This window comes from Molothrus aeneus, chromosome 3 (genome assembly GCF_037042795.1).
Source record: "Molothrus aeneus isolate 106 chromosome 3, BPBGC_Maene_1.0, whole genome shotgun sequence".
Classification (NCBI taxonomy): Eukaryota; Metazoa; Chordata; class Aves; order Passeriformes; family Icteridae; genus Molothrus; species Molothrus aeneus.
The window spans coordinates 47,765,156-47,785,373 of record NC_089648.1 but is presented as its reverse complement, the minus strand read 5'-3'; the positions used below and the strand labels follow the sequence as shown (position 1 = coordinate 47,785,373).

The window sequence follows — 20,218 nt, the reverse complement described above, 5'->3', positions numbered from 1 at the left end:
ACCCTTTAAAACCCCTTTTTTTTTTTCCCTAATGTATCTGGGATGATCTCACAATTTTGTAATCTTTTTGGAATCTTTACACCATTCTAGTAATACCTTTAGGGTATACATTTTTGTTGTGATAAAATGGGTGGGAGAAGGGACAGTAATTCTTACCATTCTGCCTTTGGAATTTTCTAGGCATTCTGCAGCTTTTGGGCTCAGATAGGGTAAAGCAGAATAGAGGTGACATTTTTCAGTATTTCTGTTTACAACTCATTTACTGTATACTGTTGCTCTTTTGCTTTCTGTCTGCATTGTCCTGTCTCTGTGGGAGTCATGCCATGCTTCTGATTGTTCCAAGTATCATTTCCTAAGGTCTTTGTTTCTACTCTGTCATTTAATAAAGTGGCTCATACAGAGTCAAGTATATGAGAAGATCTGCATTGTTTCTTTTATAACCTGTCTGTGACTTTTCAATGTGCCTTTCTATACATATCATTACTTAATTTACCAGATGTTTTCACAAACTATTTCCAGAATGTTATGGCTACTCCCCTGATGGGGATTCAGAAATTATAAATAATTTAAATTTTTAGTAATGTTCTTTGAAATTTATTTTGACATTGATAGAATTATGAAGCAACACTCATTATATATATATATACTCATATTATATATATATATATATATATATTCTATCTATAATATATATACATTATATTATATATATATATATATATAATATAACTCACTGATTTCTATTACTGCCCCCTTTCTGAAAAAATGACCACTTTTCAGCATGGTTGTTGTTCTGTCAGCTTGGCCACTACCTTTTAGGACAGCCTTTATCTCTTTTACTGCTTGGGGAAGGACTTTATTGGAAGCCTATTTATATTGATTTGTTTCTTTTGCTTTTACCGGCTGTGCCAGTTATTTTTAGGGGATGAAAGGAATACCTTTTCTTATTAATGAGAAGGATGATTTGCAAGAACGATACTCATAAGTCTCAATCTCAAAATATATAACAACAACATAATTACTAGTATTAAAGGACACAACTGTCTTGCAGCAATATCTTTGCCATGGCTGGCATTTCATGCCATCTGTTTGTCTATTCTATCAACAGCAACTCTCCCAGTTCCTATTCTCCTGAATGGTGTTTTATACCACTGAGTATAAAATACTTGGGATTTTTTTTTTTCTCCAAAAGATTGGAGTGAGTCTGTCTACACACAGATATGGGGGTAGAGAGTTAATGAAATTTAGAAACTTTCATGTAGTAGCTGCTTAATCTAGATGAGAGCATTCTAGGACGTTCTTTAGAGAGCACCTTCAGCAGAAATATGCATGCATCCTCACTGCACATTTGTCTACTTCAGGTCACAATTCTGAGGTTACCATACTATTTTTATTTTAGCAAGCCCAGAGGATTGGTAACTGTCACAGAATGTTGTCATTTTTGTCTGCCTGATTGATTAGGGTGCCAAAGAGGAAGGTGAAACAGAACTGGCATGTGACAGCTTTGATACCAACATGTTAATCAGACAGAGAAAACACAAAGAATCCATTCTCATTTTTCTTTTTTCAGCCTTTATAGATGCTGCATTTGCAAAGTCAAAGTGAGACCTATAATGAAGGGCATTTAAAGTCTGCTTGAATTTTTCTCTGTTTTCTCTGAGCTACTGAATAGAGGTTTCATATTGGATGTGATATTGAAGTTAGTGGGAGCTAAAATAATCTGTCAACAGCTGTATGATCAGACAGAGAGTAAATAGGGGCTGCAACTCTCTCTCCAGCTGAAAGCAGAAGAGCTTTATCAGAAGAGCACAGGAGAGTTTGTTTCTTTTGTAGCTGGGAGAAAAACTCTGGAGCAAAGAAACATCTGCAATGAATGTGGTAGTAAAATTGGCATTTTTGAGGTTTCTTGTGATTCAGACTGGGGACACTGAGGTTTAGTTTGGTTTTTACCAAAAGCAGCAGAAGTCAAGGAAAGAGCAGGTATGTCTTAGCTGTCCATTAAGCCACAGAGCACTTCAGGCTGTTCTTTGGGAAGGACACCAGCAGGAGGCATAGTGTATGCAGGAGGCATAAGGCACTGTAGATTAAAACTGGTTGAAATAAATATCTCCTTTGAAATGCTTTAAAAACTGCTGTAATACTGAAATAAAACTAAGACTTTTGTTTTCTGGAGAAGGACTTATTTGTCCCTTCATATCTTTGCTTGGTTTTTCCTAGAAAAGAAGTTGAAAAACTCCCTGAGACTAGAGTTGGAAACCTCTCCCTCATTCCCATAGAGGCATGCTCAGTATCCCTGCTTTTATTTCTTTCAAGAAGAAGCAGCAGGTGTATAATAGCATCTAGAGCTATTTGCTTTTGGTTTCTGGCTTATGGGCTGTCTGCTGAGTTGTTTTGAATAAGAATACGTGAACTTCATTATGCCTGAAGTGGGTTAGGATGGAAGTGCTTATATTTTGTAGGTGTTATATAATTGGAGTCAAATACAATGTGATTTTCTACTGTTATTTTTCTCAAGTTCTCCAACAATAAAATTGTTAAATCATGCCATATCTTCAACTGGTTTGCATTTAACATTTTCCAGTATCTGACTGTTATATTAAGGCAATTATACCACTATGACAAACCTTCACTTTCTGCTCCAAACCCCACTCTTCAACTGCATAACAATACTGTCCTTAATTTGGAAGAATTTTTGTTTGTTTAGGCTTTTCTTTTTATTGCAGTGACTTGAACTACACAGTGTATCATTTATCAGTATATTTAAATGAAAATTATGTAATCAGGCATTGCCATCTGATTAGAAGAGGATGGTGTTGTGGGTTTTGACTTGTTTGTAAATCCAGCTGCAATATTTCATTCTGACTGCTACAGCAACATATGGTACATCAATGTAAGGTACTCCAAGTATATTTTGTTTTCTCTCAGATTATCCACTGGCAGTCCTGGTGCTCTGCAGTGCTCTTCTATCACTTACAATAGAACTACTAAGTGGTACCTTGACTAACTCCTCACCTGAGTTTGTAGGCATTTAGTTTCTGTCTATCAACATGAGCTGTTGACTTTGCAGTGCCTCACTCTCCTTGACTGAGCCTATGTGTTGCTGTGCTGCAGTTTTGTATGTCCAGCAGAGATCTTCTCATTCACCCTTATTCATCTGTGCACAATTTATTCATAGTTGCTGCTTGAACAGGGCCAGAGGCAGAGATTTACTCCGGGTGCAAGTTTGCATTTTGGATGATTCGCATTCTCTCTGTTCACCTGTTTGTGGGGTGGGCAAGCAGTGACTGCTGCTGGAGTTAGTTTTGTTGCTCTGTATTGAAAAGACTCTTCACCTGTGGAGAATTTGCTTCCTCTCTTTACCACTACAGCTCTAACATTTCAGACAGTGGTTCCTGGCAATACAGTATTGCCTGGGTTAAGCAATCCCATGCTTCTCTGATTCAAAATCACCACACTCATTTTACTTAGACTCTTTAGCTGGATTGAAGCCTGGTACTGAGCAGCAAATTACTTAACTACCTGATAGTAATTCACTGTTCACAGAAGTGTCTTGACAGTGAAATCCTTCTCTGGCTTGAAAACATTTCAATTTTTCTTTGTCTCCTATGCAGACTAAATTTTTTTTTATTTAGTCTTTAAGTCTAAGCTGGCCTTTAGTATTGTCATGCTGAAAGAAATAAGATTTAGAGGAGTTTTACTGAAGATTGTTTTTGTTAAGTTGGAGTCTATCTCAAGAAACTGAGTGTTTCAGTAAAGGCTGTGAAGTTCAAAGGAGCAAACTTATGCACAAATTAACAGCCATTCTGTATTCTAACTCTGCATCAAGTCTCATAGCTGCTCTAGGTACTTGCTCAGTTTCAAAAAGATCTTAAAAGCAACGATCTTTTGTAATACTTCAGTATCTGCTTGTGATAGATTTACTTAAATAACCTGCTTCTTAAGCTGTTTAGGAGTAATCTCATGATTTGCAATCAAAAAGATAAGTGATAGCAGCAACAATTTTAGTTAAATCTACCTCAGATGTAAATATTATTTCACTTATGTTTTTTTCAGAACAATCACTTCTGGAGTTCAGATACTGTATTACCAGTTTCTTCCTTGAAGGAATTTTTAAAATAAGAAAGGAAGGAAAAGAAGGGGAAAATGCCTGGATAAGGTCCCTTCCAATATTTCTGAGCCTTTTCTTATTTTCTGTTCATATATGTTTATTTAAATGTAATCTCAAACACACACATGGTTACAGCTAAATGTAATATTGATTTCTGTGATTCTTCAAGTGAATTTATGAGGCCAGAAAAGCTTCTTTTCCAAGTATATAAGCTAATTCTCATAATTTTCAGGAGTTTAGGTAGTACAAATTCCTGCAAATTTAGTGTCTTCCACAAGGCTGAGAAGCAGCATCAGCAGGAGTGATGGCTGGCTACCACTTTTTGGGTTTAATGAAGTTGTTTTGAATCTGTCTTGAGTGTTCATTTGATTCTGGAGTTCTACAAATCTGTTCATAATTGAACAGTTGTTTTTAAGGATGCTTAGTCATCCTTGTAAAGTTTTTATGGGCCTCTAGATGAATGTCCTTTTTGTGTGTGTATATGTGTGTATATACCCATGCACATAAACGCAACCTAGATGATCCCATTGTGTAGTCTTTCTGCAGAGCTGGATGGGGAACCTTGGCATACTGTGTGTGTTGTATGTTACCTTGTGGTTTTGTGATGCAACAGAACATTGTTTTTAACAAGACCATCAACTGGAGTCTTGTAAGAGCTGTTCTTAAGTCTAGATTTTCTTTTAACAAGTTCTTGGTTTGGTTTTTTTTTTACCACTCATCAGTTGTATAGACTTAAGCCAACTTTGAATAGTTTGGAGAACAAAGAGCACATAAAAAAGGAAAGGAACAAAATGGCTACATACTAGGCTACAATTAAATTATGTGAATACAAGTAACCTAAATTTGTGTCTTCTTGTCTTTAATGTAGCCAGAGTCAGACTCCCGGGTCAATGGCGCCTCCCCCTGTGCTTCGCCCCAGCACTCTGCCCTGGGCTTCCCACTGGAGCAGGACACAAGCTCACAGTTCCATCAGACAGGTGAGTGTTCTCATCAGATAATGTGCTCATGAGGCCATAGGTGACTACTGGATGGGTTTGTTGGCACCTTCTGGACAGGTTTGTAAATCAAAAGGAGCGGATCCTTGCGATGTTGCTCAGTGCAGCTGGACGTGTTGCTTCCTCGCACTTGTGAAGAGCTGCAGTATCCTAAGAATCCATGTGACTCTGAATTACAGACTTTTCTGAATAGACTCCTTGGTTCCAGCTATTCTTACCAAGTGAATTTACTGGGCAAGTCCATCCTCACTGAAAGGGGAACCAGACTTCATTGGACTGAAGTGGCCAAGAGCTGTTTGTCCTACAGTACACATGGACCCAAGTAATCTGTGAGATAAAGGATCAAATGTCCAAATCATGTAATCTACACTTGCTGTCTTCTTTAAAAATTCTTGTGTAACCTCTGCTTATCCTGGTATTTTGATGTTACCACTCCCAAAAGGTTCACATCTTTAGGAAAAATTCAATATTTATGGGTACAGGCTCTGCACATTAAGGGATTTCTTTCTCTCTTGAAAGATTATTTTAAATTCTCCATATCAGAACTCACTAATTTCACCATGAGTTAACAGAAATAACTCTAGACCATTGCATGGACAAAAGTAGGGGAAAAGAGAGAATATTTCTCTCAAATTATCTTATGTACAAATTCTTCCTGTTTCTGTTTTTAAGCCTTGTGTTATAGATTAAATATTATTTTATTTCTGTAGAAAACAGGAAAAATATTCTCTTGCATACTGAATATTTTTCATTCAGCATTAACCTATGTTTTTACTTTATCTGGAAAAACATGGAACTTGAGTCTGATTTCATGCAGTATGAAAGATGCTGTCCAATAAAACTGCCAACAACATAGCCAGTTATGTTCCCTAACCATTCTCTTGGCTAATTTTAAGCATCATTTTTCAAAGATATGCCAAGGGGGATTTTAGCAGTATTGAAATGGCTGGCACATATTGATTAAAGACCACCTAAAAGACAAATGTTGGGATTTTTTTCAGAGAAAAAATGGTGTATTCACTCTGAAAGTTACATGACAAATCATCTGCAACTGGAACTGAATTTTAATAGAGTACCTACTGAGTTTAATTACCTCATCTTGTAATTTTATTTAACTGTAAATGTTTATATACTGTTCCTTGCTGGCAACTTCTAGTTAAATCCTGGATGCAATGGTTAAGTTTTAATGAAAGAGAAATGAGTTTGACTGCAAATCAATAATGTAACTTTCATGTCCTCTCCCAAGGCTGGCAATTATCGATGATAGCTCCTGCACATTACAAAGGTTTCAGGTACTGTTTTCCTGTGAAATGTAAAGGAGTAATTAACTGGCAAGTTGGCTAAGAATGCCTTTTAGAATGTTGTTGTCCTTTTTTCTCCCCTTGTTACAAAAATGATTTTTTTGTTGTCATATCTGCAGATGACTTGTTAGTTCCACCTCATGATACCAACACAGATCTAACAGATGTTATGGAGCAAATCAACAACACATTTCCAGCTTGCTGCTGTAAGTTTAACAAAATATGTCTTGAGAATCATATTGAATTTGAGGTGGTCTTTTGGAAAAAAAAATAATTCTTGTGGTATTGACTAGGAGAATAAATATCTCTGAGGAGATTTCTTGTGTAATATATGCAAGCTGTATAATTCTGTCCCTTAAAATTCCTCAATATACACTACTTTTGAAGGTAGATAAATGTTCTTGTTTTAAGTGGAAGCAATTCATTATAAGAAAAGCCTGTAGCTCAATGTGGAATTTTCAGCAGTGCCCAAATAAGAGGAAAGACATCTAGAACCTCACTAGCTGCTGATGAAAACCTTTTGTAGAACTTAAGTGAATGCAGATTCAGAATTTCTGAATGCAGTTTTTGTAATAAAGCTTGAAAAAAAAAAGTCCTTAGACTAATTACTGAGCTAGTTATTAAATAGACCAGAGGAAATCTGTGAATGCAGCATTTAACACCTTTCCCTGCTTAAATGCTTTGGAAGTTGATATTTTATTCAGTGTCTATTAAAGAGAGATCAAAAGGAAAACCAGCTTGTTCCTATGCATGTCCTGTATCAGCTGACATACATTTCCCCTGATCCTGCTTACTGTGTCACTGCACTTGAAAAAGTGAGAATCTGTCTCATGTATTGGGTGGGTTTTTTTCTCATGGTGGGTTTTGTAAAATACATTTATACATATATATATAGAGAAAGACATGTATATTTCAGCTCTTTTGCCTTAGAAAAACAGTAGTGAAAACTTTGATATATTTTCAAAACTGTTGGAAGCTTCAAATGAAATGTAAAATCAATGATCAGTTTTAAAAGGCAGAAGTCAGAGAGTGGCTGTTTATGCCCAGTCCTTTTGGAAGCATCAAGACTCAACTCCATGCTATTTCATAAACTCTATGGACCCTGTTAAAACACCCCTTTTATGTCTTGAACACACATTGCTGCATCACAGAAGATGGAACTTGCATGTTTTGAAAAAGCAAATGAGGTTCCAGCAAAAAAGGTCTTGTTTCAGCTATCCTTTTTGATTTTGATGAGTTCAACAATTCAGAGCCCCTTGTTCTGCAAATTAAAGTTTTGATTCTAAGGAGCATCTCATTTGAGGTCAACAACTAGTGGAGCTGCTCAGCACACCTTGAGGTTGTGTGTGTATACAAATCAGTATAATTGGTATAAAATGCAATTCAAGCATTTGTTCTTGGTTTTGAAAGTTACTGTCTTGCTAGGTGACTATACAGCTACATGGTCATTTGGCCCAAATGAATTTAAAGCAAATTACATTGTGTTAGTACAAGCTTGGTAATATGGCTGTTCTCCAGGACTGGAAAACAGAAAAAAATTTTGATTCCATGAGCAAACACCATGAGACAGGAGAATACTGCGAGTGAAAACCATGGCCCCTTCATATTGTGAAGTCTATCTGAGCATTTAAGATTAAAAGAAAGCACATTTCCAGATTTCATGTGATTTTCCCCCATTGTCAGCTTAAACCACCTTGCCCCAATTAGTAGGTACTACTTATGTTTGCTCTCATTCAGTCATTCTAGAACGTCTTTTACTTTGAAGTAAATTTTTTTAACTTTTAGATTCATATCTTAAATGTTTTAGAAGCCTGGAATGAGGATTATTAGTCTGGCCTTCCCAACAAAGTGCATTAGACTCTGAGTTTTGCTAAGGAAGATCCTTCAGATCCACTGATCGTGGATATAATGCCCTTTTTTCCTTATTTATGTCATTGGTCCTCAGAAGTAGGCAGGTGTACTACACTGTGCAGAAGTCTTGTCTGTACATCTGAGTGATGTCCAGAGCAAAGAATTTTGAACAGATTATACTGTAATACATCACTCAGGGGTTTAGATATGGCTACAGATGGTGAAAATGAAACAATTAGTTTTAACTATATCATTATAATGCTATAAATTTGTTGAAAGTAAGTTTATGAAGAATTAAACCACTGCAACACATTTCTTGTTAAATGTTTAGTCTTTTAAAGACAAGTATTTTTTTTCTTCTGTAGTATGTGTTTTCCTGATAATAACTTTGTTTTTAAACTGTCAAGATGCAAAATGATGTAAATTTCTAACCTTTTTTTTTCTATTTGCAGCAAGTTTCACTGGCAGACCACAGGTATGAGACATATTTACATACTTGCATAGGCATTGGAAACAAAGTAGAGCAAGTGAGAAGTTCCATTAAAACAAAGGGGCTGGGGTGGGTTTTGTCTACATTTTTCTCTAGAGGTCTGTTTGGGAGCTAGACTGATACAACAGGAAGGCCAGATTCCAAAATATCAGAGGTAATAGAAAATTTCTACTAGGTCAAGCACTGCCACAGGTGTAATTGTTCTGCAGGTCTGTGTTGCTATCCAGATGGAACCAGCTTGCATTTATTTGAGCCAATTGGTTTAAAGCCAGCAGCAGCTTGCAATATCAAAGCTGGTTCTTGCAAAGATGTCCATATGTCCTGGTGCCTACAGCTCCACTTTCAGGAGCTGTAGGCACCAGTGCACAAAGATCAGGAGCTACACAGCACCTTAGGCATTAAACTGTCTGCACTGAATAGGCAACCACTCCAACAAGGACTTTAAACACTGCAGTATTGTCAGTTTAGATTTCTTTTAACTATTTGCCTCAGTTATTTGCTTAGTCTCAGGCCAATACACTTAAATTTTAAGACGAGCGTTTTGTAAGATGCCATCACAGTCCTGGGCTGACTGAGCCCAGAGCAGGTAGAAATTTCTGTGTGTGCTGACTCCTGGTACTGATGATGTTTCTCATCCCGACAGGCCATGTGAGCTGTTCCTTGGGATGTCAGCCAGTGCTTGTGGCACACAGCACAGCCCTGTTCTGCCTCTGCCGGCCGCACGTTCCGCTCATCACAAACCTGCACGGGACCCCAGACACGCCGTGAGCTCCCACTGTGTGTTCCACTTGAAACAGTACAACACTGAATACCCAAAGAAAAGGATGTTGTTTTTATAGTATCTTTTTTTTTTTCCTTCTTCCCTTTCTATGCAACTGTAAATTAATGAGCAGTGGAATATTTGTCACTGATTTGTATAAATATACAGCCAGGGGAAAAGGGGCAGGGGCTTTATATATGTTCTTTTTGATAATCGTAAAGAGAACTGCATAAGGAGTTTGGAGCAAAACGTTACGTTCATACATTCCTTTCAGCTCGTTGCTTTTGCATTGTAAAGTACCTTTAGTTGTATTCTCACACATGTAATATCCTGTACTGATTATTTGTATGTTAACCATATGAACACACAGGTTTCAGAATATCTTTGCATCATTTTCAGCATTGGCATATGAAGTTCCCATAACCTGCATTATTGTTACTGGTTAACAACAATTGTCATTAGGTGCAAGATACAACATTTTAATTCAATTAAACAAGGTAAACTCTCATTTCAAGTACTAATTAGCATCCTCATGTACCCAAGTGGTATTTTTAACTTCCTTTTTGTTATTTCCAGACAACACTCCATTTGGAGGATTATTTTTTTAAGCTTTACTTTACTTTGAATCGGGAGATAGCTAAAAAGAGGACTTAGATGATAGCTTAAGTTGGTTTTAGTAAGAACTAAGTTAGTGTAATCCTTCCCAACTTTGTTCAGAGACAAAGCTTTGCTTTTCCCTGCTGGGCCAAACTTGCTTCAAGTTTTGGAATTTACAGCCTATGAAGTGAAGCTCATTTCTGTGAGATCCATTTCTTTTGTCTGCCTCTTGGGAGTGAAGAGACAATTAGAAAGCCCTTTCCAATACTATTAGCAACAGAACTTTCTCCAGAACTGCAGTGCGCGTAGATATTATCATTTGGCATTGTAATCTTGCAGATCATCCTTATCTTTAAGATAATTTATTTATTTTATTACTTTTGATAAGGATAATTGTGGGAAAGTATGTTACTGATCATCTGATCTCCAGTTTAACAATTATCATCAGAGATTTTAATGCCTTCACAGAGTTTACAATGCTGCATGGACACTTGCTTTAATTCTAGGACATACCTTGAATTGGTAAAACTGCATGCAATACCTTTCATGTATAGTAAAGAAAAACAAAGCTGTGTTGTTCTTAATTATTACTGAAGGAAAAAAACCCTTATCTTAAAATGGTATTGAAAGAGGTGTAAAATTCTCTTCTGCTACTAAAAAAATGCTAGGGGACATTAAAAGAGCAGGTCAGGAATTTCTAGTGGCTTTGTGAAGTTTTGCCAGCCAGACTGTCCTGCACCCACAGTATTTACTCCTGAACTGCTGCTGCTCAAGGAGTGATTCAGGCACAGTGCTGACCACCTTCTACTGTTGGCACCAGTGCCAGTTCTTTCTGAACCCTTTGGCAAGTTATTTAACCACTCTGCCTCTGTTTTCCCATCTGTAAAATGGGGATGATAGTGCTTACCTCTCAAAGGTGATGTAGACTCGGCATTTTTACAGAGCTTTTCAGATGCTAAGTATTAGTCTTGAGCAAGTGGAGCAAAGCTATCAAGAAGAGAAGAGAAGATGGCTCCTATTAAAATGTAATGTAGTTATTCTGAGAAGAAAAAAACCCCACATTTTACAGAAGAGGAAAACCATGACCACCTTTCTACCTCAGACCTATCTTCATAAGTAGTATTGGAAATAGCTTTACATTCTGTTCTCTGCAAAGTACTTGGCTTTTATCAAGCTACATAATTCTCTAGGCAAAGAATCTTTTAAAATACTCCCAACATAAGTATAAAAAGAAATCAGTAGTGAATTTGGTGGATTTTATTTTTGTTCTGACTATGAGGTTATGTATAAAGTTGTTTTTCTGCCTGTGTTTGTATGCATCCTTTGTCCTCTGCTGCCAAGTAAATGCTGCTTCAAACACTACATTGTAACATTCTTCCTCTGAGACTATAATAAATAAAAGGAATATATATTGCAGTAACATGAGAAAAAGTATGGAGTTCTTCCAAATTTTTTGGGCTTCAAGGATGGCACATCTCATTGCTAAATGCTGAAATTTCATTCTGAAGATTAACATGAGCAAGCTGTGGTAGTCAATTTCTATGTCCTAGTTATTTCTCTGTGTAGTTTGAGTTTATATAAATGAGATGAAGCAGTAATTTTTTTCTTCATAAATCTTGCATATTTTCTCTAGTTTTCCATCTTGAATGATTTTAGTCTAGAATCCTCCTCAGTTTCATGACAGGTAGTAAATCTGATAGCTGAGAAGCAGACTGCCTTTTTTTATTTTAAATGTTCTGTATCTGTATTACAGAACAGCAATAATGCATGAAGCCCTGTCAAATAGGACAACTGTGAATTAGTCTTCAGCTTTTTGGTGCCTTTCAGTCAACACACTCAGCTGAACCACAGCCTTAGGTATTCTGCAGCACAAGGTAGAAAATATACTTTCTAACTTTCAGGTATTTGCATTAATGCAAGTTATTTTAATGACTGTGTTAGAATTGCTACACTTAAAGGAGAAAAAAGTGCAAAGTCCTAACAACTCTGTTTCCTTATCATAACAGTTGGCACTGCTTTAATGTTTAGTTGTTGGGTTTTGTTTGGGTTTTATTTTTAAACTCTAACAAATGCCAAACATAAGTGTCAAAGTGATGACCTTTTCCCTCAGTTTGTGAAAGGATGGTTAACAAATAAGTTGTAGGGAAATATTATTTAAGTGATTCAGCAGTTAGCAAGGAATTTAACTACAGAAAAAATTTATATATAAAGTCAAATTAAGTCCTGTATTTAGAACAGTAAATGTGTCTTAAAATGAAGAGACTGCTAGATTAAAAAAAACAAAACAGTTATATGTTTGTAGAGTAGGAGGCAGCAGAAGAGAGAGGTGTATCAGGGGCTGACTTTGGGAATAATTTATGGAAGTGCTCCTATCTACAAGTTGCACCCTGTGTACCTCAATTGCCAAGGTAGCAGGCACCAGAGGTCTGTGATGCTGCCACCTGTAAGGAAGGTACTCAGCTTAGAAAGTCATCCTTCAGTGCTGTGCCACAGAGGTCCTGGCCCTTGACACTGGGAGCAGAATGGCATCCACTTCTCACCGGCCACAGGGCTTTTCTCAAGAGTGCTGGGGACAGTGCATGGCCACCTCTGCTCCCTTCAGGCACAATGCAAGGGTGAGCACTCCCTCCCTTCTCCACCCAACCTTTACCTTTAAGCACTAACCAGCCTCTTGTGCTGCTATTTTGTCAGGCCCAATAAAGCCAACCTGATACTTTTCATGAGCAGGATTATGTCTGAGTCTAAAGTACACATCTATGCAAAACATCCAGGAGGGACACCACCCTGCACAGCCCAGAATGGATGGCATTGGTTGATAGCATATCAGTTTAAATTCTCATTAGAAAACACCCTTAAGCTGTATTATTAACATGTCAGTTCATTTTCTCAGAGAAGATGCAAGATTGATGCATCTAATTAGAATCAGAGGGTAGAAATCCTTCTGCTATTGGGGCTTCATCTTCAGGGGAACTTTCACAGGGAAACAATCATCTTAATATGGGTGGTATTATTTCTTTTTAGACCAAGAGAAGGCTCTTCACATGTTCAAAACCAAGATAGTTAGATGATGAGACACCAGCCCTGCTAGGTCAGAAATACTGGACACAGACCATCAGTATGCACATGACAATTTGTGGCACTTCCTTGTCCTAGGTCAGGGGTTCTGTCCTCTCTTCTGTTATTTTTATTTCTACAGTTGGAGAAAAACCAACAACACAACCAACCAAGAAACAACCGCAAAAAGCCCACCAAATGACAAAATTTAAAAGCTAAACAAACCTAAATTCAGCCAAATTAAAAATGTATTATTGTAATAGGCAAGTTTTGGATTTATGCAGAGAACCAGAATAGTGTTTTAAGCGTTTCCAGTACAAATTACCCCTTGGGAAAGAAATCGCTCATTAGATATATATTTTTTGTTCTCTTACTTTAATCTGGAGTTTCCCTAAGAAAATTCTTCATGAGGGCTTTTTTTTTTTGCAGCACTGCAAAACTGTAAAATGAATCCTGTCTCCTGTCGTGTAGAAATGAAGATGTCATGCCATATGGCTGAGAATTCTGTTCCCACAACAACAGCAATAAAATCAGCCTTACAAATCCTGGCAAGGTGTAAATTAATAACAGTGGGGTATGAAAAAAAACCAGAAAACAACTTTTAGAGGGGAAGAGAATATTTGAGCAGGAAGAGATCTCTTGTACCTTAGAAGCAAAAAAGCTCTCAGTAGTCATCAGCTGTTGTGTTCCTCAAACAGTGTTCTTGAGGCTGGAAAAGGTGAAATCATTCTTGGTTCACATAGCTTTGGGAATGTATCTTCTGTCTTTAGTGACACTTTCATGATGTGCCAGCAAAAATTTCAGTCCTTACAACTTAAATTTATGCCTAAGAAAGAACAGCTGTTTGTGAGTGCAGCAGCCACCTTCAGAAGGGGTAGGTGGTGTTTTCATCAGCTGCTTTTCTAAACACCTCAGACACCAGGAGTGAGCTGGCTCAGCTCATTTTCCCAAGCCTCTCAGCACTGCAGCAACTGCTGCAGCCAACACAAAGGTATCATTTAAATTGAAGCATGCTTATTAAAAGTGAGAATCCAGGAGAGCTGCACAGAATTACTAGCTGTGCTAGTCTTGAGTATATTGGAGAGGAGAAGAAAATGAAAAAACCTTACACATCACTTGAGCATCTATGCTTTGCTATCTGTCCTCTCTTATGTCATCTCTGAATCTCTATTTACAGATTAACTATTCATGCTCTTGTTAGTCACTTTCTTTATGCAGTCAGATAACCAGACATTTTCAGTGTTTTTCTGACTGAGGTGGGTTGACCCTGACTAGATACCTGATGCCCACCAAAGCCTCTCTATCACTCCCTTCCTCAGCTGGACATGGGAGAGAAAATATAAGAAAAGCTCATGAGTTGAGATAAGGACAGCAGAGATCACTCACCTAACCCACAAATGAAGCTGTACACATGAATAAATAAGAGAACAGACAGAATATACAATAGTAACTGCCACTGACAATCCACATAACTGATTTAACTGCAAACAGGAGTAAAGAATGTTAAGGGTTACCTAGATCCTCATTTTTGAAGATTGAAGCGACGTTTACCTTCTTCCAGTCCTCAGGATCTTCCTCTGTTTCCCATGACCTTCCAAAGGTAATTAAAAGCTGTCTTGCAATGATATCAGGCACATCTCACAGCACTCCTGGGTATGGCCCAACACATCCCATGGCCAGTTTGTTCAGTACATCCAGTTTGCTTAAGCATTCCCTAACCCAATTCTTCTCCATCAAGGAGGAGATCTTCCCTTGCTCCAGACTTCTGGCTAGTCTTACTACTAAAGACTGAGATAAAAATGTGATTCAGTACCTCAGACATTCCTGTGCCCTTTGTCACCAGATCCTCTTCACCAGTGGGCTCATGTTTTCCCCAGCCTGCTGTTTTCTGCTGCTGTACTCAAAGTCATTCTTTACGTCTTTTGTATCCCCTCAGGCCTTGGCTTTCCTAACCCTATCCCTGCAGAACTGGGCAGTATATCTGTTCTCTTCTTGGTCCCCAAACAGGCTGAAGCCTTCTCTCCTGAGGCCCAGGATGCAATCCCGCTTTATTGCCTTAATCCCATTGGAAGCCTGAGCACTATCATCTCGTGGTCACTGTAGCTACAGCAACCCTTAAACTTCACATCCCTTACCCATTCTTCCTGTGTGAATAGAAGGTCCAGCAAGATCCCTCCTCTCACCAGATTCTGTCATTTACATGAAAAAATTGTCACCAGTACACTATAAGAAATTTTCCCTCAACAGTTGGTATAATTGCATGATGTCCCAAAAAAATCTTTTGCCAGAGAATTGCAATACATGAGTAGAGGACCTTTTAAACACAGATGCTTTGGTTGATTTTGTTTAGTACCTCTGAAAGTATTTTGGTGAGCAGTTGTGAGAAGTCTAATGAATGGCAGCAACACCCAGACAAGTGAAAACATCCAGCTGTATTTCTGTCTCTCCAGTGCCAGCAGCCCCTCTGGAATGGAAAGTGTAGCTCTGACCTACTTGCTTTCAACAGACTATAATTACAGCACTTTTCAATTTTCTATAAAAATACAGACATGAACAAATAGAAAACCCAAGTGGCTGAAACATGAACAGAATAACAATGTTATTTCATCCCCTAAATCCCAGTTGCTGCAAAGATGATGCTTGTAGGCTGAAAAGTAAAACCAGTGAAATGACAGTAAGCTATCAGAATAACAGTTGAGTTTATTATGAAGTACGAGCCAGGCTTTATACACAAACAAAAAAAAACCACAGTATTTGTCAGTCTGCTGCCTAGACTTGTAATTTCTTCCTCCCTAAAATGTCTGCTTGCTTGCTATGACAGGAAAATTAGTGATAGCTTTAGCAGAAGAGAATTATTCTGACTTTCAAACTCATCTGATTTCTCAAAGTGCAGATTGTGCTATGCATTTGATGGCAAGGGGCTGAACTATGTGTCCAAAGCTGGATCCAGCATCCCAGTGTCCCCAGATAAAGGGGAACAGCCACTCCCTTTGATTAGTTTTGTTAGGACACCCTCCCTTTGCTGCCAGAGTACTCTGCCTTGGGACAACACACAACCATCCATGGAAAAGGCAATAGGTGATAGATGAGGCTGCAGACTTCCAGGTTAACCCACATAACTCAGAGCTTGGTAGCATTTGGCAAATTCTTCTGATAACTATTCACATTCTTGTTACTGCAGAAAGTTTGGTTCTCTTTTCCTGCAAATCACAGCACTTGTAACACTACTTAGAAAAATGGGATTAGGAGATAAATATTTCCTAACATGCCACTTCTTTTAGCTGCTCTTCTTGCAGAAGAATGCCTTGCTTTCCCAGGCCTTGACTCATATGTGGGTTTGATTGACTTCTTTCCTTCACATGTCCAGAGACAGTCAACCTTGGAGCATGAAAAAGCCAAAAAACAAACCACACCTAGTGTTTTAATTAAAAATTATATGAGCTTGTCAATGTTGCTGCACACTTTGTTACTTATGACATCTCCTGTACCTTAGAAATTACTTATGAGTAAACAAAATCAGCAAGGCTCCCACTGAAAGCTTCTTGGAAAGTTTGACTTAAAATAACAACATGATGAATGGAACCATGTCATTACACACAACCAAGTTACACTTCTTAAAGGCTGATTACAAACACCCTCAAATGTCACCTCTTCTTGACACTGCTGATTTTAGGGCTCTTTAAGGTTAATATAAACTAATCCAGAAAAAAAAATCCATCACACCTTTCGAGGATCTTTGAAAAAAACATCATTGTGCATACAGAACCTTAAGCCTGTCAGTCTTATCTGCAGTCTCAGCATTTATTTATTAGCTTTTAGCCCATTTGCAAAGGAAAGAGAAGGTTATAGCGCATCTGTTTCCAGAGAGATTGAATAAAATATGGCAGTTTAGTTAATCAGAGTATTCTTTCTTAATCTGTTTTTGCTTTGATAGCTCATATAAATAGATGATTAAGAAAAAGAGGAGTTTTTTCCCTAGTTTCTAGTAGTGGTATTATGCCCATCTCAAACAAAATGTACCTAACAAAGAGTTAAATGACATGATGTGATTAAAACCAAGATATTCCACACCCATCTACTTTCCTAGACTGGCAGAAATGACAAGGCAAAAATCAAAAATATTGTTGTCATTTCATTGCAAAGTTTCTATTGTCCTTCCATTGCAAAGGTTCCATATTACTAGAGTTTTGTACCTCCTTGATACTTCCCATAGGCAGCTCCTCTAAGCTCTGACTCTTCCATGCCCTCACAGCAGCCAATTGACTCCAGTTCCTCTCAGCCAACCAATCCGCTCTTTTATTGCACTCTTCTTCTTATTGGCTACAGCTGTGGCCTGTTAAAATCAGGCCTGCTCCTAATCTTTAGTAATTAACCCAGCTGCAACTCCTTAGGTGGTAAAATTACTTTCTATACTAGCTTTATTTACTTATATTTTATCCCCCTACAATTAATGCTGTAATGAAGCAGATGTAAAATCAGTCCTGAGGACTGCTCTTCCAATGAGAAGTGCCTCAAGTAGCAACACCAAAAATAACATGGCATTATTTTAGTTATATAAATACATACATATGGTATATTATACTTTTTTATATATACACATACTGGAGACAACTGTGGATAAAAGGACAAGATTATACCCATGAAAATTTAAAAAAAAAAATTATGAACAATAAAATAAAATGCAAAGAAAAGGAAATCAGAGCTGGCTCCCACACCATCTGCCTTGGCATCTCCCTGGGCCCCACTCCTCCCTATCAAGGGCATTCTCCTCTCTCAGGAGACGTGCTCCTGACTCCTGAAGGCTCCCACCCCATCAGGTACTCCAAGGTCTTGTCTTCCCCACCAAGGAGCAAGGCAAGAATGGGGATTTCCCAATTTAGGCTCCCCATCCCCAACCTGGGGCCACTTAATATTCTGGTTCAGCAGGACTCAAAAAGGAAAGCTGTGTTTATCTGGTGGGTATTAGCAGAATAATGGCGGTAATTAAGTCATAATCACCTTAAAAATGTGCTCTTATCTCAGAGCTTGAGAAATCAGAGACTGGAGGCTGGGGCTATTATCTCCTGCTTTAGCTCCAGGGAAGCAAGCATCGAATGAGCATTCATATCAAAGTCAGTAAATAATTTGGCCAATTACCTATTCCCACATCACCACTGAGGTTTCTTGATTGAAGATTGCAAGCGTTTATGTTTAGCCTTCAGCTTAGTATTTAGAGTGCCATATAGGAACTGAATCTGCATTAAAAATTTATCCCCAAGTTACTGCAATACAAATAGAAAAAAGTCAATACAATCAGTATTTATGTCTCTGTGAGCATGGACTTGTAAAAAAACACTTCTGTATTATCACAAACCATACATACAAGCACAGGGTCTATAATGGAATTAATTGCCCTTTCAGTTCCCCAAACACCTTGATTTGGCACGGTGGAGGCAAATTTAATAAACATGTTTGTACAGCTGATAAACTACTCATTTTAGAATTACAGCAAGGCATTTCAACATGCACTGAAATAATGAGTTTTCTAGACATTTTCTTACTGCTATCCTTCTCTCCCAAGACCAAAAAATGTTTTAGGAGTAGATGGGCAGCTCTTTCCACTTCATCTCTCCTGCAGTGCACAAAGGGCAGAACACACTCACTCTGTGTCAGTCCAAGTTTGTGCCTTGGAATGACCACCGCTCCTTCCCTCTGGTATTTCACCAGCACTATATTATACTGCACATACCTTTAGACAGAGCCAAGGAATAGATTTGCCAACCCACTGTCTTCCTATGACATTTGCAACAGGCTTAAGCAGATTTAAAATGAATGTATCTGCAAAGGTGTCAGCAAAAGCCAAATTTCAAGAAGCGAGATTGCCAGTGAGTAGTTAAATACATTCTAGGCCAGAAATTTGCCTTGTTGTCAGCAGATAAGAAAAAAACTAGGATCTCCAAGAGAAAAAAAAGTCGAGTTGAATTTAAGGTAACTCAATGGCATTGATATGGCATTAGAGGGACAGACTTCTCAGAGATGCTTTTTCTGCAAGGACTCTAAAAGCAGACCTACAGTCTAGCTGTGGGTCCTGGCTGCTTCGACACTAAGAACTTGCCATCTGTGGCTACAGGTTTTCTGTAAGGGCACTTCCAAACTGCAAATTAATTTCTTCGGTATTGAATTTCTCAACTTAAACCCTTTGTAAGGAAGTAATATTAAAAAAAACCCAAAACAACCAAACATACAAAAAACCCACACCAAGAACTATACCTACAAGATTAAATAATCAGAAATGTAGGGCCCAGATTCTAAAACTGTGGTTCTCAAACACTCTACCTTTGCCAGAAGGCAGCCAGCATATAGAATTTAAGATTCCTATCGCAGTATAGATATGTTCATGTCAGGAAAAGAAAAAGGTTGAACCAAGAAAAATCTAAAGAATGCAATACTAATCCTGCTTGTGGAATGCTTTAGCCCTCAGCTTTTTAGACACCTTGCCCTATCTTTTGTAAAAGTTCTGTTTATACCTGTTAATGATCCCCTTCTCATTGGTAGTTTTCTCCAAAATTGGTGGCACTTAAAAGATTTTCTTAAGGAATTAATCTCAGAAACTTTATATTTCCACTTTTTTTTTCTTAGGCTGCACCTGCAGAAGGATGTTTAACAGTAATTATGACCTCTGTCTTTCTGAGAGATTTTTATTCTTATCCCAATGACAATGGACCCTGTTGTCCAGGGTTAGCAATCTGTGTCAAAGCATTTACAGAATATTTCAAGGGTAAGCATTTAATCATAAAGGGTAACTGGGGAAAGGCTTAACCAAGCAACTTAAAGAAATGAATGATAATGATTTAAGACTTCGCTAAATTTAGCAAAATTTTCTACTAGCTATTTTCTTACAGCCCATTTTCATGAGGTTCCTTATGCCATTAAAATATATAAATACAAACTACATTTATATGACAAAACAATCATCACTCTAAACATCAACAACCATCAGACATTCTTTTTTAATAGAAACAACTTCTGGGAAAAGTCACTTCGTTCAAAAAACAAAATCTAAACCAAAAATTCATCAAATGC

At 37.8% G+C, this 20,218-nt stretch overlaps 1 protein-coding gene across 2 annotated transcripts in view; it reads left to right on the top strand.

The window, feature by feature from the left end:
• UTRN (utrophin) overlaps nucleotides 1–11,522 on the top strand; it is a 341,520-nt gene extending 329,998 nt beyond the window's left edge. For both annotated transcript variants that reach the window (XM_066546847.1, XM_066546846.1), the window contains 4 exons: nucleotides 4,977–5,085; nucleotides 6,524–6,610; nucleotides 8,708–8,730; nucleotides 9,389–11,522. In XM_066546847.1, the coding sequence (XP_066402944.1) occupies nucleotides 4,977–5,085; nucleotides 6,524–6,610; nucleotides 8,708–8,730; nucleotides 9,389–9,397 (228 nt within the window). In that variant the 3' untranslated portion in view covers nucleotides 9,398–11,522. The remainder of the gene's footprint in view (nucleotides 1–4,976; nucleotides 5,086–6,523; nucleotides 6,611–8,707; nucleotides 8,731–9,388) is intronic.
• Nucleotides 11,523–20,218: the final 8,696 nt, after the last annotated feature.